This window comes from Acinonyx jubatus, chromosome B1 (assembly GCF_027475565.1).
Source record: "Acinonyx jubatus isolate Ajub_Pintada_27869175 chromosome B1, VMU_Ajub_asm_v1.0, whole genome shotgun sequence".
NCBI lineage: Eukaryota > Metazoa > Chordata > Mammalia > Carnivora > Felidae > Acinonyx > Acinonyx jubatus.
In genome coordinates, this window is record NC_069382.1 from 166,382,902 (window position 1) to 166,406,851 (window position 23,950).

The 23,950-nt window shown below is 39.4% G+C and overlaps 1 protein-coding gene across 8 annotated transcripts in view; it reads left to right on the forward strand.

The window, feature by feature from the left end:
- The window catches only part of ATP8A1 (ATPase phospholipid transporting 8A1), a 229,724-nt gene that overhangs the window by 171,681 nt on the left and 34,093 nt on the right, over positions 1-23,950 (forward strand). For all 8 annotated transcript variants that reach the window (XM_015084122.3, XM_053217414.1, XM_053217412.1 and 5 more), the window contains 8 exons: positions 2,655-2,838; positions 2,932-3,042; positions 9,654-9,728; positions 9,833-9,955; positions 13,451-13,529; positions 18,744-18,805; positions 21,986-22,042; positions 22,970-23,077. In XM_015084122.3, the coding sequence (XP_014939608.1) occupies positions 2,655-2,838; positions 2,932-3,042; positions 9,654-9,728; positions 9,833-9,955; positions 13,451-13,529; positions 18,744-18,805; positions 21,986-22,042; positions 22,970-23,077 (799 nt within the window). The remainder of the gene's footprint in view (positions 1-2,654; positions 2,839-2,931; positions 3,043-9,653; positions 9,729-9,832; positions 9,956-13,450; positions 13,530-18,743; positions 18,806-21,985; positions 22,043-22,969; positions 23,078-23,950) is intronic.

Below are 23,950 nucleotides of genomic sequence, written 5' to 3' on the forward strand. Positions count from 1 at the left end.
TCTTCTTCCAAGCCCTTGTCTGCTGTTAGTTTGTAAAGGAAGCAGATGCCGCTGCTAGTAAGAGTTACAGTGTAACTATGGGGACGCCTCTCGCTATATCATCATCTTTTAGAACACACACACACACACACACAGGCATTGTTCTTGCCAAGGGGATTAATACTCCATTTTTAACACCTGAGGTAACCACGGTCACGAAGTTGGTGAAAATCCTCAGCCAATTTTAATTTGGGGACATTGAAAATTATAGTGGCAGGCAGAAGAAATAGTGGTTGGTTGTGATAGCCATGAAGAAAGAAAACAAAATTGATGCTACTTCCAATCTCTGGTCTTACCTCCCCATGCAGAGATTTCTCTTTTATGACACATTCAGCCGATGAAAACAGATACCACCGTTTTCTAATTCCATTGATCCCATGGCGTGACTTCACAGTTATTTACATTGTGATCCTGTTAACTTACAAAGGCAATTTGATGAATGTTTTCAAATGATTCTCTCTTTTCTTGTCCATTTCCCATTTGCTATTTAGATCATTTCTTGGTGAGCATGCTTTTTTGACATTTACTACATGTTAGCTGTAGTCCATGTTTAAACCATTGGCCTACAGCCAGTGGGCTTACCAGTTTATATTAGTCTGTTTAGAAAAATTAAATGAAATGTGAAAATGAACGGAAAATTACCTCAAAGAAAAATGGGGGCTAACCATGAAAAAGCCCATAATGGCTGGTACTCACCCATTCCCTTGCAGTGTTCACAGTTGGGCCATTTTGTGCTATTGCCAGACTCTGAAAGGAAATCCAAAGAAAGAATTAAAAAGAATTCTTTCATGTAGCAGCCGTTTATTGAGTACCTATTTTGGATCAAAGATGAGGAGGCTGGTTCACTCTGCAAGTAACTCACAGCCTAATATAATGATTCTCAAACTTTAAATAAAATCTGGGGCTGCTCCGATGGAAAACTTTTCACAAAGGCAGTAGGGCCACCTGAAGGTACATATCTGTGCAGAGTATCCACTGCTGGGAATTGTTTCTAAGGAAATTTATAATAATCAGGAAAATTATAAGGTAGCATCTTTCGGAGTAGGGTCTTCATTTTTAAATAGAATAATAAATGATTTTCCAGATGTTCCAGCAGATAGGTATCAGATACCTACTCCACTTCACCTTGATAAAGAATTTAACTCTGATCACTAACATTGGGTGTGTTAGTTGTTTCTTCATACTTAATTACTGTCTTCATGCTTTTTGGACTCAGTTCACTGTTTAGTTTTCCTCTTTGTTTTTAATTGCCAATAATTGTGGATGATATAGGAATTACGCTGAGGCATTCTGTCTTTGGACCCTTCTGTCATTGCCATGGGGTTTATTTCTTAAGTGGCTCTTTTATTTTTAAGTAATCTCTACACCCAACGTGGGACTTGAACTCACAACCGTGAGATCAAGAGTCTCACGCTCCATCAGCTGAGTCAGCCAGGCACCCCCTTAAATGGCTTTTAAAAATCTGTGATAAATTGATCCAAAGTTAACACCAAATATGATTTTAGTATAGATGCTGGTGTATTCTGTTCCCGACCCCTGTCTGTATAAACGGTTGCTTGTGGTGCCTGGGTAGTTCGGTCAGCGTTTGACTCTTGATTTCAGCTGAGGTCATGATTTCACAGTTTGTGAGTTCAAGCCCTGCATCAGGCTCCATGCTGACAGTGTGGAGGCTGCTTGGGATTCTCTCTCTCCTTCTCTCTCTGCCCCTCCCCTGCATGCTGTCTCTCTCCTCTAAATAAATGAGAAAGAAAGAAAGAGAGAAAGAGAGAAAGAGAGAAAAGAAAGAAAGAAAGAAAGAAAGAAAGAAAGAAAGAAAGAAAGAAAGAAAGAAAGAAAGAGAAAGAGAAGGAAAGAGGAGGGGAAGGGAAAGGAAAGGAAGGGAAAGAGAGAGAGGAAGGAAGGAAGAAAGGAAGGAAGGAAGGAAGGAAGAAAAGGTTGCTTGATTCTTCTTGGCCGCTAGTATCTTTGGAAGAAAATTGAGGCATATGAACTATGTAATCAGGCATTTGGTGTTTATTGTGGTTGATTGACTCATCATGGTGTATGAGAACAGATCAAAAGGTTAGCCAGTTCCCTACTGCTCCTTGGAGTTTGAAGTTGTGCATAGTACATTATCTAACATCTGCTTACAGAGGCTCAAAACTTTTATTTCCAAGGTACAGTATAGGATTTAATTAGTGTAACATTTAGACTACCATCCAGCAGCTGTCCTGACCTTTCTCATTCAAATGTGAAGAATTTGAAATTCTGATGTTGCTTATTAGGAATTTATTTAGGAATTTCTCAATAGAAATTATTAGGAATTATTTAGGAATTTCTAAATTCAAATGTGATTTTGTTAACAAATTAATGCCCCCATTCTGGTGAAGTAGTGTTTAACGGGGCCCTGCAGCTCCTACCTTTCACCTACAGGCCTGCTTCTGAGACTGTCTTTTTCCCTTAGAGTGGCAACCAGGGTAACAGAACTGAGCATCTGCAAACCAGACTTTTACACAATGGTACTTCATAGAACTATCCCTTTGGATCTTCCGCTGCTTTTATCCTTCGAGACCGTAACACTTCAAAACTCCTTTTCTCAGAAAGCAGAGCTAATTGATACTTTGTTCTAATTGAAGGGTTTCTCCTCTTCAAAAATCTGAAGTTGTCGAGATGGTTAAGAAACAAGTCAAAGTCATAACGCTTGCAATTGGGGATGGAGCGAATGACGTCAGCATGATACAGACGGCCCATGTCGGGGTTGGGATCAGTGGCAACGAGGGCCTTCAGGCCGCGAACTCCTCGGATTACTCCATAGCTCAGGTAAAGCAGCGTTGCTGCAAAATGCGCCGTTTGTCCCCGTCAGCTGGACAGTAGGAGGAAAAAAACACTAATTCTTTTCCACTTTTATTTTAGTTCAAGTATTTGAAGAATTTGTTGATGGTTCACGGTGCCTGGAACTATAACAGAGTCTCCAAGTGCATCCTGTACTGCTTCTACAAGAACATAGTCCTCTATATTATTGAGGTAATAGCAGGTTAAGTGTGCAGTCCTTGTCACATGCATATGTGTTTAAAGAAGTTTTCTCATTGTTTTCGTGAATCCTTCATCTGCCCACTTTTTATAACTTACAAACATGTTGGCCACAGAGAATAATCAGTGTTTAAATTCCTGGCTAAAATTGTTACATTGCTTTGGTAAGATAATGTTGAATTAGAATTGTTAATGAAGGAAAACTGTTTTCAGTTTTTAAAAGACTACCAACTACATAGCATTTGTTTTATACAGCTCAAAACCGCACTAGAGAAAGCAGGACACTGTTGAAGGATACACACATGGAAAACTACCTTAAAAGAAAGTAAGGGAATGACAGACATAAAATTGAGGGCAGCAGTTCTACTAAGGGATAGAATCAGAAGGATAGACACATAATTTTGCTAGTATTGGTCATCTAGTCGTTGTTATTATGCTCCAAATTTATTTATATATATATACATAAGTATCCTTTGCTACCCAGACCTGTTTTGTCTTCTGAGCTGGTACGTATTGACAGTTCAGATAGTGAGGAAATTGTCTAAAAATTATTAGAACGTTCAGTTCCTGTGTCTGGATAGCAACAAATCGCTATATCCCTTTTCTGGTATCAAATATAACATTATTATTAAAATTAAAACTTAACCCCAGGTCAGGAATATCACTTCTAAAAGAATGCATTCTGTTTTATAAACATTTTTGCAGCACCTACTAGGTGCCAGGCACGTTCAGCAACTACAAAGTAAATCGAGCTTCTGTCCTCCAGAAGCTTGACAGTAGAATACAATGTAAGCCATATTTGTAATTTTAAATTTTTTAGGAAGCACAGTAGCAACCAGTAAAAGTTAAAGCCCAAGTTCATTTTCTTTTTTTTTTAATATAATTTATTGTCAAATTGGCTAACGTGCAGTGTGTAAAGTGTGCTCTTGGTTTTTGGAGTAGATTCCCATGGTTCATCGCTTCCATAAACACCCAGTGCTCATTCCAACAAGTGCCCTCCTCAATGTCCATCACCCATTTTCCCCTCTCCCCCCCACCATCAACCCTCAATTTGTTCTCTGTATTTAAGAGTCTCTTATGGTTTGTCTCTCTCCCCAGGTTAATTTTAAAATGATATTTTAGGGGCGCCTGGGTGGCTCAGTCGGTTAAGCTTCCAGCTTCGGCTCAGGTCATGATCTCAAGGTCTATGGGTTTAAGCCCCGCCTCGGGCTCTGTGCTGACAGCTCAGAGCCTGGAGCCTGCTTCAGATTCTGTGTCTCCCTCTCTCTCAGCCCCTCCCCTGCTCATGCTCACGCTCGCTCGCTCTCTCTTTCTCTCAAAAATATATAAACATTAAAAAAAATTTTAATAAAATCATATTTTATTTAACTTAGTATATTCAAAATTACCATTTCAGCATGTCACCGCTTTAAAAACTCAATGCAGTATTTTACATTCTTCATTCCAAGTGTTTAAAATCTGGTGCGTATTTTACATCACAGCACATCCCCATTTGGACTGATCACATTTCAAGTGTTCAACAGCCACGTGTGGCCTGTGGCTAAGTGGACAAATTGAACTACGTGGCTAACCAGGACATAATAGATAAGTTATTTACTTTTTTTTTCCAACATCTAAATATCATTAGAAGCTGTGTTTGTAATATTTAAGTTCTAGGTGATATCAGTTTCTTGCTCCCCCTGCTCTACAGAGTGTGACGATAAGATCCCCGTAGCTTTTGTTAGGAAAACCTTCCGTCTTCCACTCCTGTCAGAGGGCCTCCCACACCCTCATAAATCTGCCCAGGGCTCTCTCACACGTTTGTTTATGCCACCTTGCCCTCTAATCTGCTGTTTCTACACTTCTTTCAGGAGAGACACAAGCTAACCATTCGCTGTATGGAAATAATAGCTCATACTTTACGCCAGAGAAGTCACACTGTAAACAAACAAAACATCAGTGGATTTCACATTTACCCTATTGGCACATTGGTTGGGAACTACTGTATGTTTGGTTCAGCTGCTGTTTATGCCTCTGTCAGAATGCTTATCTCCTTATTAAAATGTTGATAGAACATAGTTCTTAAGATTCAGGCTAGGAAAATTGAAACTTAGTTTAAAGTGTGCAGGCACTTTCATTTACTGGTCACTAAAATTCTACAATTAGGTTACAACCCATTAGGTAAAATAAGCAAATGCTTGGAGACCTAAACAGCATAATCTACGAGTTTATTGTTCATCACTGCTGAATTGGGTCTGGAATAGTCTGTGTTTTAAAGAAAAATGCACTTCTAAAATAGCTTATGAGATCCAAATATAGATATGTTCTCTGTTGTATGTGTAGATTTGTGATTCTTTTCTAAAATAATAATTTTTGATTCCCAATCCCCTCTATACTTCTAGTTTTTCTTAATTTTCTTCTCATCCCAAAACATTGATATTCAAAAGAATATCAGATTACATAGGTGGTAACAAATACTTTTGAAGACACCAGGAGTTTAAAAACACTAGCAGCAATAAATCTACTACAAAACTTTAGTTTTGTGCAATGAAGTGAGTAGTCAGCTCATTGCTTTTTCTTAAAATCTACATTGACAATCAACAACGAAGTGGGCAAAAGTTACGTACTAATGGGGGAAATAAAATATATTCAACTGAGACACGAACACTGCAAGCTCTGTTTCCGCTCCAGAGTTACGCGATTTGTGGTTGATTAGCCCTAAATTTCACTTGGCTTTGAATTTAAAGCCTCTTCATGAGATATTTAGCACTGATCAAATACTTTACACATTGAAAAGGAAGTAAGTCCTAAACTCTACTGGAAATCTCATTTTTAAGGTATTTTTCTTTTAGCACTTTATGGAAATACATTTTGAATATAATTCAACTGCCTTGGAAAGGAATTGACCTTTTAAATCAATTCCCAGATACCCAACTTTTGCCAGCTAAAACAAGTTCTGCAGATGTTAATGGCTCATGTCACTACTGTGAATGAATAGACAGAAAACACATCACTGGGTGTCTCTAGCGAGGATAACTGCCAGTCTCGAATCTCTCCTTTCAGTTTTTTGTGCTGATCAGGCGTGGGAGCAGAGGACTCATTGACTATTTGTAAGCTGCTGTTTAATATGCAGAAATGCTCCATGAGGAAAATGTCTGTGAAGCTTTAACTGCCACGCCTCTGTTGGGACGTGGAACTTAGAAAATAATACCAGGTCTGAAGTCTCTTTGCTAATAAAGGAACACCATGGGTTTTATAGATTATCTGCAAAACCTGCTTTTCCCATTGCTGTATTGCCAGGAATGTCACTATCTAGTGACTCCATTGCCATAAATTACGGCCAGACAAATAAATACAGATTCGGCAGGTGGCAATATAAAACACTCACTTGTGGTGGCCACCCAGCGGCAGCCCTAGGTGTTCATTGAAATTGCTCTTTCTAAAGGGATTTTTTTTTTCTCTGAAATATCTGACTCCTTCCTAACAAAATAGGACCTTTTCTTTCAAATGATTGGTCGCATCCAGGTTTTCTGGTAAGATCCCAAAACAATGTAGTGTTTCTAATTTCCAGAAGCTTTGATTAAAGTCAATGAGGTGATACTTTCCCAGCACGAGTTGTGCTGGGACGTGGATTTCTTGTGAATTTAAATAATCTCCAAACTTCCCCAGAAAGACTGGTATTTTCTTTCTGCATCCATGGTTTTGGTTGAGTCAAAGAAGGGGCTTTTATGTGTTTGTAGTCATTTAGGTGTTGTTTTATTTAGTATGGGATAGGTTTCTAATATATCTTTTCACTACAAATCACACTAGCTTGAAATCCTTTCAGTAGACTTCTTTATTAAAGGCCTTTTTAAAGTGTATGTACACTTGAATGGCAAAATATTTGTATGAAAGTGCAGCATACCGTAGTAAAGGATTCTGTTCATATTCTAGTCATGTCTCCTTTCTTAAAAAAGAAACTGGAATAAGAATTTTTTTTCAAATGCAGGAAGGTAATTTCTAAAAATATGTTCGCATTCCTTTCAATAGGAGAAATGAAAAGGTAAAAATGTGTCTATAGCTTTCCACTTAAAACTTGCTGCTTTTCTTTCATAACGCGGTGAGGCCTCTTTAAATGAACTTTGAATGCAGACTTGCTCGTTTATGTGCAAATTATTTTGAATGTTAAGCTTTCTGTAAATATTTATTGATTTGAGGGAGGTTCTTAAATATCAGGCTCATAGTGGCATTTGAATCAGCACAGAATATTGTATACAAAGACGGTAGGAGACCATTCACATTTACAAATGTTTACTCACACGCAAACGTAACATCATTTTCTTATTGTACACAGCATCGATGACTGCAGATACATGTATTACTAGACCCTTTTGATCCAGGTCATGTCCACTGGATAAATTTGGTGTGCATCTTTTTTTCCGACCAACAAAGACTGGACCACATCTTCATAGTCCAGTGAGGCCATAATTTGAAACTTGGTGTTTAATAATTCCATATATTGCTATCATACTCTAAGGCATCAGAAGGAGCTTCTTAGAGTGTATTACTACAATAAATCACAGACCCCGTCAGGGAGAACATTACCGCCACCCAGAGTATCACAAATACGTATTTACATAATCCATATCTGAAAAAGGCCAAATGTGAAAACGCAAGAGAGCATTAAAGTTCATCTTGTCATCTTGTGTCTACTTACACTTTAAAAAAAAAGAGAAAAAAGAGTGTAAAGTCAGCAGCACCACCCTAAGGAACAAATGTATCTTCATTTAAAGATTCTAAGTTCTTTTAAAGCATGCACACATGAATGACCTGACTACTAGTCTAGGGCAGACGTTCAATTTTTTTCTGTAAATAGATGTAGCAAAGTAAGCAAGAATTTCAGATGTGACTCCGGTCCCTGTGCTGTTGCTATTGTTGTTGTTAATGTGTGTTACAGCCCTAACACAACTTGGACTTATTTTTCATGTGCTACTTCTTTGTTTTCTTTTCCATCTCATGAAGCAGACATTCGTTTTTATATATGCTCAATCAATCCTTTCCTCCATAAAAAGGAAGAAGATCAATGTGGGTACAGAAGCTGTTCATAGGGAGGCCAGCCTGGGTACATATTGATAAATGGTGAATTTGTAGCAATTCATGCTTCCATAATGAGGTTAAATGAAACGTGAAGTGTGGCAAAGTCCCCGCAAGTCTGATTCAAAAATTCACTTGACTGGCATGTCAGGACTGCTTTCCTGGAACAGGTTTTGTTGTTGTTGTTGTTGTTGTTGTGCTTTGGTTTTGGGTGTGTGGTTATGTAATCTCATTGCCGGCTAGGCTTCTCTTTCTTCCAGATTAACTTGAGATTTAGTTACATTTTCAGTCTGCTTTCTTAAAAGTAATATATGTATGATTGACTTACTAATATTCACTTCATTTTCTGTTTGTCTTAAACATGTTAAAGCTTTTTGTTATACTGCCTTTTAATTTTGTATCCAAAGTTAAGTCTTCCATTTTTAAGAGAATTGCAAAATGTGTAAGAACATGATGCTTTATACTTGAAGATTTATTTATAGTCAAAGCATAAATTCACGTTACCAGATATTTTTAATATATAAATTCAGATTTCACATTCTGATGGCTATAATTATCAAGAAATGCTAAAAGGTTTATCAACTTTTATCCTGTTAGGTCTACTTCTGAGAATTCATCCTTAAAAAAAACAAAGGGACACCAGGAAATTTTGGGAAGTGATGGATATGTAGGTTGCCTCCGTTACAGCTGCAGTTTCACGAGTATATACATATGTCCAAACTTAACAAATTGTATACATTAACTGTGTGCATTTTTTTTGCATATCAGCTATATCAGCTATACCTTCATAAAGCTTTTATTTCTAAAAAAAAAAAAAATCTGCCCTTAGAAAATAGAGATGTGTGGGATTTCTGTACAAGAATTTTAGTTCAGAATTATATATAATACCAAAGCTGAAAGCAAACAAAATATCCCAAAATAGTTAGAGTCACGCTATAGAAGATGTCCATCTATTAATGTCATTTTAAAGGATATGTAACAACTTGAGAAAATGTGTATTTTATACTGTTAAGAGGGAAAGGAACAGGATATGACACTATCTAACACTTTTCCAGTAAGGTAAACTTGTGAATGTATATAGATGACCTATATGAATACAGCCAACACAGAAGAAAATCGTTATGGTATTGTCATAGGAAATCATTTCATTTGCTAAATAAACAAATGTTCTTTTATAATAAAAACAATAATATTTAATTACCAAAAGATAAATCTTTCAAAAAGGAATTAAACCTCTAAAAATTTAGTGGCTTAAAATATATTCCCTAAAGTACCTTTTAGAAAATAAAGTTATATTTAATTTTTTTAATGTATGATTGCCTATTAATAGGATTCTTTTTTGACCCAACACCTAAAGCCAATTCTGACTTAAATAACAAATATCTTCTGAAAGCATCTCTTCAAATTAAAAAATAAATGCCATTTTTAAGAAAGTTGTGAAAATAATATGTTAATAACAGCCATTATACAGTGGTTGAGTTTTCAGGTTCTAAGCAATGCATTTATATTTTCTGTGTTCTGATTTAAGGGATTTGGGATTGTTTTCTTCCTAGATCTGGTTTGCCTTTGTTAATGGCTTCTCTGGACAGATCCTGTTCGAGAGATGGTGTATAGGTCTTTACAATGTGGTAAGTTGAGGACATTTGATTATTTTTGTTTCATTAAATACTTTGAGATAAAGGTTCACCCTGCGTTAGATTGCTTGGAGTAATAACCACTTTGTGCCCTTTAGATGTTTACAGCAATGCCTCCCTTAACGCTCGGAATATTTGAGAGATCATGCAGAAAAGAGAATATGTTAAAGTATCCTGAATTATACAAAACGTCTCAGAACGCACTGGACTTCAACACCAAGGTAGGACAGGATGTCCCGGCGCATGTTTGGGGTGGGCAGTGGGACTTGCTCTCCTGTTTTAATTACATGGGGCATCTGGTCTTCCAAAGCTAAGGAAACAACTCCAGGGTTCCGACCACGGCAAGTCATATTTGCCTCAGGTTCTGATATGGACTGAGAAGGGTTTTTATATGTTTGTTTTCTTATAAAATTAACTTGTAACCACAGTTCACTGGGGTTTGCCAGGCAGCAGTAAATTGGGTCTGAAAGACAGACAAGAGTGTCCTTTTGGCCCTCCGGCTTTCTGTCTTTGCAGCGTTGTAGGGAAAGGCTCACTCCTCCCAGGGGTCAGTCATCCAGGACCGATAAGGTCTGTCTTTACATGTGTAAAGTGGTGGCGGGGTGGATGATGTATCATTCTTTATCAATTCTCTGTTTTGTGAAATAACTTCAACCTCATAAGAATATTAGATTGTATTGGGCATTACAATCTCTGGCCAATAACTCAGTCATAATACTCAGTATTTCCAACCCATGAAATTTTAAATACAAGATAAAATATCTAACGTTTATCTAAACTCACATTCTGAGTTTGTACCCTACATAACACACCATGGACTATTTGTCATCCTTTGGGGTCATGGTGTTTATTCATCCCAACAACAAAAATATCTCATTTATTTTTGCATAGTTTACTTTCCCTCAGGTTTATATTTTAAAGTCTTTCCACCAGTGTTTGTTAACAATTCAGGTTTCTGTTCAGTGTAAGTGAAAGAAAAATGTTTAATTTTGTAACCGTCAAGGTAGATGCTATTTTGAAAATATGATAAAAGCCACGAATATAATACACCTTCACAGAACTTTTCCCATCCAGTACAGTACGTGGTTATTGGCATATTACTAATAATCAGATGTGACCTAAATTCAATGCTTTGAATTTAGGACAGTTACCGTAGGATATTTTTAATGTTTATTAATTTGTAAAACCCTCAAAGGACATTTTTTCTCAGTATACCAAGAGAATAAAGTAAAAGGCATTTCACTTCCGCTAAGCTCACACTGGAAACGCTAACTTGATAGCCAGGGTGTCATTCATCTTCTGAGACAAGGTCTTCATGAATGCGCTGTGCATGCGTATCCAGGTGTGCAGATACGACTTGTTGGCATTGTTTTTAATAACTGAACTTGGTCAATTAACAACAACAACAAAAGCTGAAGTGTCCTGGGCCACTGCTTCTGAAAAGTATTTCTAATAGTCTCTGAAAATGATTAGTGCTTATAATGTGCAATATGCATGCTTTAATTTTTGAATGTCTTGTTTTGGATTTTTAAATTTTTCTTTAAGTTTATTTTTGAGAGAGAGAGAGAGAGAGACAGAGTACAAGCGGGGGAGGGGCAGAGAAAGAGGGGGTCGGGGGAGACACAGAATCCAAAACAGGCTCCAGGCTCCAGGCTCTGAGCTGTCAACACAGAGCCCAAGGCAGGGCTCAAACTCACTAAATACAAGATCATGACCTGAGCCAAAGTCAGACGCTTAACCAACTGAGCCACCCAGGCGCCCCGATTTTTGGACTTTTAAAAATTTGTTTATGATGTCCAGTTTTTATTAAATGGCACCACATTGCTGTAAATTCTTTTCGTTACCTGTGGTGGGTATTTTCAAATGACGGTAAGACACAGAGCAGATACAATGGACTGTGAACTGTTGTTTTCCTGGAAAAGTGATCTGAGAGCTGGGAAAGTTCCAGGGCTACTGGCATGCTAACAGTAATTCTCACTAACCTGGACAGTTGTATCAAGCTCAGTCACAGGTGTCCAGTCTACCGTAGCTCAGGCTCCACGATACTCTCTCAAGAGTTAACTTCCCAGCCACAGACTTGGCCATGGTACTCTTGCTTATAAACATAAATTGATCCTGCCATGAGTATCCAAAGCCATTCCTGGAAAGTCACATCTTTTCGTGCCCTCTGTACATGGCAACTTTAGACAGTCTTGTGGCCAAGGAAAAGGTAGTTTATAGTTTCAGTGTGGAAGCATCCTTCCTTGTATCCTTTGTTGTTCTTTTGTTGTTTACAAAGTATTTCATTGTCTGCAGAGCCCATGCATTTCAAAAGTCATCAGATCAAGACAAACAGATTATACAACTTCTCTATCCTTTGAATATTTATATACAAGTTGCCAACCATTTTTAATAGTATTTATGGATTGTCTCATGATTTCAGTGAAAATTCTTTGATTAAATCCCATCTAAGTGTTTTAAAATTCAGGGACAAATGGCTACAAAATGCATAGTTGTATACACAGCAGTTGCTGTGGGTCCCCAGTGTAGAAGCATTGTTGCCCTGAATGATGATGATTACGTTTGTTATGGTAAAAAGGGTCGGAGGTTCTGAGGTCGTGACAGGGGTTAAAGGATTAGCATGTGACAATAAGTATCGGTCAGGAAAATGGAAAAGTAGAACTAATTTTTCTTGCACCCACCTGTGCTTTCTGTCAAATAAAAACTTGTGGTAATGACATAGTGAGGAGAAGAGACAAAGGTTAATGAGTAACACAAGTTCAAATGTGTAATGTATTGGAGCGTAAATTGGATCATACAATCCGCTGTGGCTGGGTGAGCTAACAAAGGAGATTGAGATCACAGTGGAAAATTTTGGGAGGCAGGCAACTTAATTTCTGTTGTTTGAACAGCTTAAAACTATTAATACATGCCAGTTTTATTTAGCATAAGTTTTGCTTGCAAGAAGCACTTTTAAATGACAAAACTGCCGCACTTCAAAAGACCATAAGAATTGTAAACGGTTTTTCTATAACTTAATCTTGCACATCCCTGCCACGGAGAAAGTACCAGCCATACATGCTCCCTTGTTCTTAAAGTACAATCGATATAGAAAAGTACTAACTAAAACGACGTTACACTTGTAGCAACTTTGACATTGACAGGTGTTAAAACTTGTGGAAGCCTTTTATAAATTCAGTAACAGTGGCAGTGCGGTAAAGAATTACACAAATGGTGTACCTGTTATTTCTAGCATGTAGTGTGTGTAGAGAGAGAGGTGGGGGGAGAGAAAGGATGCATTACATGCTTACCATTGAAGCATTTACACTTGTACTGCACATGGGAAAGAGAAAGTAGGGATTTCACCAAATTACAGTCTTTTCAAAAGTCTGTTCTTCTGGAATTATGAAAACAGTCACACCTAAAGAATTTCAGGATCTATGTGTCTTTTAAATATTATTTTCCTTTGCAGGAAGAAATTTAAACTTTTAATACTTGGCTTTCAGAAAGCAGAAAAAATTTCAGTGAAGCTGAAAAAACATTTTGAGAAACATAAAAATAAATAAATGACCCATGAAGGTCTAAGAGGCAGAAAGTGTCTGTCAGTTCTATTAATTCACAGTGGTGGCCCGACAGAAACACGTTTTGTGAATCTAGCTCACAGATAAAAAGAAAGGTCAGAGTTCACAGAGCTAGTTTATCGCAAATGGTTCTCATGGATTTTTGTTTTCCCTCAGGTTTTCTGGGTTCATTGTTTAAATGGCCTCTTCCACTCAGTTATTCTGTTTTGGTTTCCACTAAAAGCCCTTCAGTATGGTAAGTAGAAAGGATATGAATGCTAAGAGATGACTTTTTACGTTTTTAGAAAAATAACTCAATGTCAATATATGTTAAAAATTATAGCAGTGTTTCATTTTATGCTGTTTTCCTTAACTTAAAATACATGCATCCAAAAACTGTACACACTTTAAAGATTTTTATTATTCCTTTGGGAGCAAAGTGATTTAATATATGCAAAGCCTTTCTTCTCCACTTCTCATGTTTTCCAAACTTGCAGAGAGTTAAATTTTAGGGCTCTTTTTTTCCTCCATTGATGTAGAGCTTGAAGACAGTAGTGCTAATATTTTATGTAGTCCATTTATTATACCTGCGAGGCGTGTACCAAGCCCTTTATACTAAACCTGATAAGACACGCTCGTGTTTTCAAGTCGATGTGAGCCGACATCTTGAATGAGATTTTTAATATGTTTTTATGGTCATCTTGGAGTGTAAGCTTTTCCTCTGCTTGTTTTGAGGGAGTGACTTTATTCCGTCAGTCCTGAGAGAGAGGATGATGGTGAATCGCCTCTGCACATAAAAATGATAAAGTAGCCACTTTAGAAAGCGATCCCTGTGACTCCCGAGCTTGTACTGCCGTGTCCCCCGGAGCACACCTTGCTGGAGATCCCGAGGAAGGCAGCCGGCCGCTGGGGGCCTCTGCCCCCAAACTACAGGCATTGAAAACACAACACCTACCCCACCCCAGGTCTGTCCGTCCTTTAGAAGTGCAGGCCTTCCCCCGCCAGCTGTGAGTTAACGATTGGCAATAGAAGAGCCAGCATCCGGTCCCTTCTTGCCCTCCTACGCCCTGTTCTCCACAGGCAAGGTGGTCCTGGTAAAAGGGACATGGACCACGTGCCTCGCTCTTCACAAACCCACAGACTTCTGTCGAGTTTAGAACGAAATGCACAGCCCTCACCGGGGTTAACTCCTCCACCTGTGTCTTCCCTGCTTTCCTGGCCGCGGGGCCTCAGCCTGCCGCTTGGATGCACTGCTGACTTCGTCCTCCAGATATTCCAGCGGGTTCTCTCCCTCCGTGCCTCAGGCCTGGGCTGCCAGAGAGCCACCAACACTGCCTTCTCTGCTTCTGCTCCTCCTCATTATCCTCTGTCCTCTTCATGAGGTCTTTGACTACCAGGGTGTGACATATTTGCTCACTTTTTATTGTCTTTATCCTTAGTTAGAATCAGAGTTCCAGGAGCACCTGGGTGCCTCAGTCAGTCAAGTGTCCCACTTTGGCTCAGGTCATGATCTCATGGTTCGTGGGTTCGAGCCCCGCATCGGGCTCTGTGCTGACCGCTTGCTCAGAGCCTGGAGCCTGCTTCAGATTCTGTGTCTCCCTCTCTGTCTGCCCTTCCCCTACTTTCTCTCTCTCTCTGCCTCTCAAAGATAAATAAATTTTAAAAAATTTTAAAAAGAATCAGAGTTCCAGAAGGGATTCCCCGTGTGGTTCAATGTTGTACTTGCAGTGTTTAAAACAATACCTAGTTAGTGAACTGTCCCTTCATGGGAACATGTGGCACGTATGGGGTAAATGTTACAAGGAGGGTGAGGGCTTCATGTCTGAATCAGAGATTTTTCATCTCATTTCTTTGTTAATTTCCCTGCCAGTACACTAAATAGTTCTCATTTTCTAAGCCATGGAAATGAGTGGTAAGAAAATCCAATTAGAGTATAGCCTCTTGACCCGGATGGGCCAGGAGAACCAGATGGATTTTTTTTTCTTGAGATAATAGTTCACGTGCCATAAAATTCATCTTTTAAATTGTACAATTCAGCGTTTTTTAGTATATTCACAGAATTGCCCAAATTCACCACTGTCTAATGCCAGAACATTCCCATCACCCCCTAAAGAAGCCCCATACCCGTTAGCAGTTACTGCCTATCGCTCCTCCCCCCCCAGCCCCTGGGAGCCACTCACTGCTGTCTGTGGGTTTGCCTGTTCTGGACGTTTCAGAAGAATGGAATCGCGTAATATGTGGCCTTGGTTCAAGTTGCAGCATGAATCGGTACTTCACCTCTTACAGCTGAATGATGCTCCATTGTATGGATTTCCCACGTTCTGCGTATCCATTCTTCCGCTGACGGACATTTAGATTGCTTCCACTCTTTGGAGCCGTGGGACATTGAGATGTAGGGTACAATGTGGGACCTTAGACAACTTCCCTACGTAAACCTTATTTTCAGATTGCAAAATCAATATAGGTATGAAAGACTACACATGGCCGTCTCTTGATATTTCAGCATTGTAAATTAGAAAAAAGAAATTGGATATCCAAAGTATCTCAAGTCGAGTAGCATCTAAAAACACCTGAACAGTGACAGAGTTTGAAAGGAATTCCCAGGTAACTCCAGCTCCTGGCGAACAGATCCTAGGACTCCCTTTGCATGTTCACAGTTTCCCAGAAACTGCCCGAGCCAGCTACCGTCAGCAGAGGCAGTTGATAAAAAGGGTGCCACCTGTAGACCCAGACCTAGCCCAGTCAAGGGCACGCGTGCTTTCTCTTCTTAGGACATGAATGGCATCTGGCACAAATTACCTTGTAACATTCTAATGTTGAGGGGTTTGTTGTGGGGTTTTTTGCCTTATTTTTAATTTTTAAATAAGGAGAGGTTTTAGATTTGGGGTTTTGTTTTTGTTTTTGTAGCTCTTGAAAGGATGAGGTACACAAGAAATGTAAGGCTATAGAAAGTACAGTGAAATATTCATTTCTTTACTTCTCACAGTATGGCCTATAGACACCTATAAATACCCCTGACCTTTTTGGGCTACCCGAGGTCAAAATTTCAAAATTTTTATCGTATTATCCAGACGATAATACGTGATTTTTCTTTTTTCACGGCTGATACAAAAGCAAGGCGGGTAAAATTGCAGATACCTTAGCACACATAGTGGTACCACCGGACCACTGGGCAGTGGTATTCTTCCCTGCCAGGCACCCACATTAAAAAGCAACAAAAGCCAGTTTCACTTAAGCATGCCCTTGAAGAAGCTGTAAAACCGATACCTTTGTTAAATCCTGAAACCTGGTGCACGTCTCATTAATATTCTGTGTGACGAAATGGGAAGGGAGCAGAAAGCCGTTGTGCAGCGCACCAGTGAGACTTGAACCAGGCAGAGTGCCCTATGCGCCATGCGAGTTCTGACCTGAACCAGCTACTTTCAAGAGGCTGCAGAATCCTGCCTGGGTTGAAGATCCACTCAAAATGTCAAGTGGAACCACCGATCTTACTGTAATTAGAGCACTGAAAGCTCACTGATACAGTTTCAGGTTCCACATGTAACCTTCACGAAACTACTTGTTGAGTTTTGATGTAGTATCAAAGAATATCGTTAGAGAAGATTCTTAAAACACTCCTCTATGACTCCATCTCTCCGTGAAGTTGAATTTCCCTCATATATTTCAACCAGAACAATATGAGAATCCAGCTGCCTTCCATTAAGCAAGACATTAGATTATAAAAATGTGAAACAGTGCCCAATTTTCTCACTAACCTGCTCTGTTTCTGGGAATATTGTTTATAAAAATCTGTTTATATTGTATGTATTGTGTTTCTTACTATTATTTTTAGATAAATCAATACGTATTTTTAAATATTCTGCCTGAATTTCTAACTTAGTAAACATCGATAGATATAAACCACATGAACAAAAGCTTTTGGGGATCCTCAATAATTTTTAAGTGCAAAGGAGTCTAGAGATGAGAAAGTATGAGAACAAATGATTTGCCTGAATGATCCAAATGCTGAATCCAACAAACCCCACAATAGGCTCTTAATTTTTTTTCTCAATGTGATCTTCAAATGAATCTTCGGCTTCTTCATGATGAACCAGTCGTGACCAGAAGGCTTATTACTTGGACCCAAATGTGATCATTTTTGATAACTTATATATTTTGGTTAAGGGACCTGTGTAAATGTGTGGAAAACAGGAAGTGATCATAAGACACTTTCAGTTATCTTGTAGATTTATGAGTATGTTAATTTGGTTGTATGGAAATTTGCAGGTTAATTGCCGACACTTACAAGTTTGTCCACAGTGTACTCATAAGACATAGCACGTCAGCTCCTATATCCTTAATCATGGAATACCCCCACAGAGAGGAGTCCTCTCTATTGCCAAGCCATTAAGCAGCCCTTCCTGACTACTTGTAACCAAAAACTTTAGAGAGGGTAGAGCCATATCATGGAGCCCCTACCACATTCTCCCAGTACTGACACTGTGCTTGGTGCCTTACATATGAAGCCTCATTTTAATCTCAAAACTCCTCCAGGGTGGTTCGTTTCACTTCATCTTTTAAGTGAAGAAACTGAGTTGGCTGGAGATTGATTATACACTAACGTGATACAATTAGTCACAGAACCAAGCCCCAGTCTGTGTCACCCAAACTCACCTGATTATTCCTTCTTTTCATACCAGTGCCACTCTGCCTGTACATCCCATACGTTAACATATTTTGTCCTTGCATGTGAGACTGAATAAATATTGTTGCCTATTTGTATAAATAGGATATCGTATTGCCTATGCCATGAGTTTTACATTTTTCTGTGGTGCCAATGATATGATTATTCATTTATTTTTATTTTTTTAATTTTTTTAACAGTAATCATTTTTCTTTGTTAGCTACCACTCCCTTCATCTAAAGCCACGTTAGTCATTTCTGGAATAACAAAATACTTTAAAATATGCCCCTAAATTCAGCCAGACCTTCCAAGAGCTATATGCCTGGAATCATATTGGTGCCCTCAGTCTTCTGTGAGTTGCATTTATGAATCCCTTTTGGACCAATGCCAACAACTTTATGAAGAGAAAGTACGAAGCCTCCCTAAAACCTTCATCTATATTGTTAACAGAGTTCTTTATTAAGGGTTCAGGATGCTTTCCTGTCTCAATGCCCATAACATTAGGCTTTGCTTAATACTTAGTTCAATTTTTTTTTTCCCCATCTCATGGATCCTAAGAATTGGTTAACAAGTCGGTTTTCCTCCTTCTTGTTGGCTTTTGGAAAAATTGTTTTCACTTTGTGACCCACATTCATAGCGACTTTGTGGGACTTCTTACAATTTTTTTTAATTCGCTAGTTGCTGGCTCTATTGTGTGCCACTTGGTTCCCCTTCTTTTGTTTAACACATGTAAACTGATTTATATTTGAAAGGATTCTGAAAGGACCTCATTTTCATTTCTAACAAGCCTCTTTTCCTGTCATACAGGTACCGTATTTGGAAATGGGAAAACCTCTGATTATCTGCTGTTGGGAAACTTTGTTTACACGGTGAGTGCAGAACATTTGCCTAGTTTGTATATCAGATCAAATCCTTTTAACTGTGTGCACTGCTGGATTTAGAGTTGTTTACACTTCCCCTTAAAAAAGAAATAAGATGAGGGGCACCTGGGTAGCTCAGCTGGTTAAGCATCTGGCTCTTGATTTTGGCTCAGGTCATGATGTCGCGGTTCATGGGATTGAGCCGCGTGAAGGGCTCTGCACTGACAGTGTGGAGCCTGCTTGGACTGTCTCTCTCCCTGTCTCTCTGCCCCTCTCCCACTTTTGTGTGCTCTTTCCTTCTCTCTCTCTTTCAAGAATAAATCAATTAAAAAATAATAGTATAAATAAAAATGAAAATAGATGTTTTGACTATTAAGAGGTTTTTTTTATATTAGGTTCTTAATATGTCATTTAGGCTCACTGACTTTACAAGACTTTGGTTGCTATTGTTTTCAGTATTCCCTCTTTACTCTTAGTGCCCCCCATTTGCCCTTTTTCTCTTCCTTGTCTCTTTTTCCTCATTTTTATTTTACTGCCCTTAATTTTTTTTTTTTTTTTTTGGCTTTCCTGAATTTATGGCAAATATTATCATACTGTTCTTGGGTATTTAACCAGTAATTATTCTACAGTCTCATGATGACTGAAATGGGAGAGGAATCACTCTTTGGGGACATTTCATCCACACAAGGCATGGAACCCACTGTGTTAAGTCACTATCCAAACACTTATGGAGGACGCAGACATGCGTGCAATCCCGTTCCTGCCATAAAGGTCCAAAAAATGTTTTAAAACCACTTTAACCTTAAAAGTCAAAACTATTACTTGATTGCTAATGCCCGAGGTCACGTGGTTGGTGTCTGGTAAGTTTTCTACTCACCTTCAACTCTGAATTCTCAGACCAGCATTCCCTCCTCTCTAATCCTGTGTCCCTGTCCATGACCCCCTGATGAAGGCAGTGTGCTGCTCCAAATACTGAGTGGCTGTCAGTGTGGCCGGTTCAGTTGGTAGAAAAACTATATTATGATGCTTAAATATCAAGTGTTTAAGTTACCGAGTGATAGGATGTTAAGGCCAGTAAGTAACAGAGGGATTAAGTTTTTTCCAGAGGTCTTCTTTCCATTGACATCAACCAACTGAAGTAGAGAGAGAAAGTGTGTCGGGTCAGGGGCGCTGGTGACTTGGTCTCATGCAGCGTGGGTGCCAAAACAAATAAGTAACTACTTGATAGAGTACGTTTAGAAATTAATTGGAGGATGTATCATGGATGTGTTTCAGGGACACATTCAGGCACTCAGGTCTCAGGAAGGCGTTTTTCTTTATGTCAACCTACGCCTCTTAGTTTTGAACTTTTATAGGGTTTGTTAATGAGCACTTACATTTTAAGAGTTTTATTTCTACAGATATTAATCCTAAATTGCCGTTAGATATCTTGCTGAGAAGGCCCAAACGCTTCACTTGAACCTGGCTTTATGACCCCACAGGGAAGCCCCTAATGTCATTTGCAAATCCTGAAAGTGCCTGAAACGGAGAGCTAGCAAGCGTGCCCTGACCACCCGTGCGAGGCTGGTGTCACACTGCCACCGCCTTCAGTGCCCAGAATCCCTTTGACTACTGACAGGCTTTGAAACTTTTTTTTTTATACTTTTTAAATTTTTTTACTGTTTTCATTTTTGAGAGAGGAAGATAGAGTGTGAGCAGGGGAGGGGCAGAGAGAGAGACAGAGACAGAGACAGAATCCAAGGCAGGCTCCACGCTCTGAGCTGTCAGCACAGAGCCCGTCACGGGGCTTGAACCCACGAACCATGAGATCATGACCTGAGCTGAATGAAGTCGGACGCTCAACCGACTGAGCCCCCCGGGCGCCCCTTAGAACTTCATTTTTAATTATAAAAAGATAATAGCAGATAACAGTTCAGCGCCAAGCACTGGTCTTAGTGTTTTATACCCACACCCCTGTGAGGGAGGTGACCTACATCAGTCCCAGTTTACAGGTGAAGGAGCGGAAACACACATGTCAAGTAGCTTGCCTCGTGCCTTGACCAAAGTGCCTAAATAAATGGTGGCGCATTGAGCACAAGTAGTGTGACTCCAGGGCATGTCCAGTTAACCTTTGAGCCACCCTATCAAAAACACAGGACAGTTCATTACAGCAGGTTCCCTTACTGCAGAGTTAGTAGCAGAGTCAATAACAGGTGTGTGCATCACGGAGGGCATAACAGGCTTTTATATCCTAATCGGTAGGGTTTTTAAGTAAGTAGAGTTACAGAGTAAGTGTTTAAATTTCTAAACAGCCAGTTATATTACTTTTAGAATTTATCTCTTAAGTTCGGAAAGTAGAGGCTGTAAGTCTCATAGATGATATTTCTTTAATGTTTTTAAAAAGTTTTTAACTTTATTTTACTTATTTTGAGAGAGAGAGAGCACGGGAGAGAGCACGGGAAGGACAGTGAGAGAGGAAGAGAGAGAATCCCAAGCAGGCTCAGCACTGTCAGCGCAGAGCCCAATGTGGGGCTCGAACTCACGAACCGTGAGATCATGACCTGAGCCAAGATCAAGAGTCGGTCGCTTAACCGACTGAGCCACCTTAGGCACCCCATTACAGATGATATAAAATAAAAAAATTTTTTTAATGTTTATTTATTTTTGAGACAGAGAGAGAGCATGAACAGGGGAGGGTCAGAGAGAGAGGGAGACACAGAATCTGAAACAGGCTCCAGGCTCTGAGCAAGCAGTCAGCACAGAGCCCGACGTGGGGCTCGAACTCACAGACCGTGAGATCATGACCTGAGCCAAAGTCGGAAGCTCAACCGAGCCGCCCAGGCGCCCCTAAAATCAAATTAAAGCACACTTGAATCCAAGTTACCGCAGGTTTGCATTCACCGTTCACAAATTGTACAGGAAACGGCAGGCACAAACCTCGTGGATGGACCGTGAGGCTGTGCAGGTGAGGAGAGCAGGGACGGTGGCAGGAGTGTGATGCTGCTAATGGGCGGTTCTGAGTGGCCACGGCCACCATGTGCAGATAGCCCACCTGTTTCTTTGCTTGGTGGACATACAAGGCAAGCTGTGAATCATCTACCAGTCCCATAGTCTAATTCACAGTGTAATACTTAGTCTTTATAAACCTCACTTCAATCATTGGAACTGTCACATTTATGAAATAAAATAACATTTTCCCTTCTGTCTTAGTTTGTGGTGATAACCGTGTGTTTGAAAGCTGGATTGGAGACCTCATATTGGACATGGGTAAGAGTGTCTCTATCCACAACCAAGGCATTTCCCGTTTACTTAGGTGTTAACTGTGAACATTGTTGTTCTTTATACTAACTTTATGTGTCCCTGTTCCCTGGTCCCACAGTTTGTTCATCGTGAGGGGTCTTGGGTGGAAGGAGGAGAACTGGGGATTCTAGTTTGTCTGATTTGGAAACAGTGAATAAAGAAAACTTAAGTAGGTTTATTGACCACAAGAGTGTCAGAGCCTTTAATATATTATTGTGTATTGTGAATATCCCAGGAAGGAGAGAGGCTTCCAAACTTATTTGACTAAGAGTCTTTTCTTAGTAGAATGTGTCGCAAGATGCATTTGGCGGAAAACCCGCTGGAAAATGATTATGAAGACCAGCAATATTAGCAAAAATTTGTCCTCAGATATTTGTAAATACCCAGTTTGGGTAAAAACATGTTCCAGTTTAGAACATTAGTTTTGCGGTATCCAGGTAGAGAGACCCAAGAAGCAAAAAGAAATGAAAGTTTGATGTTCAGGAGAAAGATGGGCACACGAAACGTGGAGCTGACCGTCATCAACATACAGGTAGCATTCTCCCACGTGTCTAACTTCTCCCAGAGACAGCATGCAAAGTGAAAACAAAGGAGGTTAAACATGGCAGCAGATGAAAAAGAGGAGATTCGGAGGAGAAAGCCCCCAAAGGAGACAGAGACGGAACACTTCTAAATGCCAGTAGCACAAACATCCTAGCCATGGTTGGAAGACATTAGCATTAGCCCTGATGAAGGATCTAGTTAAACACGCCCACATCATTATTTAGAAATTCCTGTAGATACTATTTGATGGATGTAGTAAAAAATTAATAAGGGAATTTGTGAAAGCTTCATTAGTGTTTGTGGAGCCGGCCTACCTAAAAGTCTCGTGACTCAGATTCTCTTCCTTCACAGTTCAGCCATATTGCGATTTGGGGCAGCATCGTACTCTGGGTGGTGTTTTTTGGAATCTACTCATCTCTGTGGCCTGCTGTTCCGATGGCCCCTGATATGTCAGGAGAGGTAATGTGTCCTGATAACTCCCGATCCAACTAATCTTAAAAATTGGTGTTCATTAACGAACCTTGTTTGGCATGGATTTGTATTAAAATAGTATTTGGCCATTTAAAAGCTATTTTTAATTTCCACAGTTGCAAGTGATAAATCTTGAGAGAACATTTTAAACTTGGACATTCTACTTAAATCTGACTTACCCTTTCAAAAGCCTAGCTGGAACACTAAAATGTGGTCAGGAGCTTTATTCATGTTAAGAATCTCCATCTAGAAGATGCCATTTTAAAATTAGACTATAAATCCACAAATACATTTTGAATCAGAGATTTGGAGAAATGGTTAGCTGATGTCTTTGGGACAGTCTGTCATTTCTTCTGTTATCTCTCATTCTAGGGAAAAGTGTACCGTCACTAGATTAAATGCACTTTTAGAGTCGTCTTAATGAGATTGGTTTAGTTTTCATTTTGAACGAGTTAGGGCATCTGACGTTTCAGCCTTATCACAGTCCATTTTCAATTCTGTCTTTTAGGTTCTGGTTACACTGGTAGGAATTGAGTTATTAGGTGTTCATGGGGGAGTGTCACAAGATCTCCTTTCCTTCAGAAGAGATTCCAGCAGTAGGAGGGTTTATGATTTCAACTGCAGGAAATTTGACATAAAATGTATAAAAGAAAATGTGGAAAACATTTCAGGATTTCCTGTGACCTCACAGTAACTTGCAAATCAAGGAAATGTGAGCTCCGTTACAGTACATTGTTGTCCTGCAGCCACAGGAAAGATTTCCAGTGGTTTCCATGGATTTGTTGCCCCTAAGTACTGCCTGAGTACCTTTCACTTTTGACAGTCTGGTTTATAGATCATTTTCATGAAATTTTATCTGAC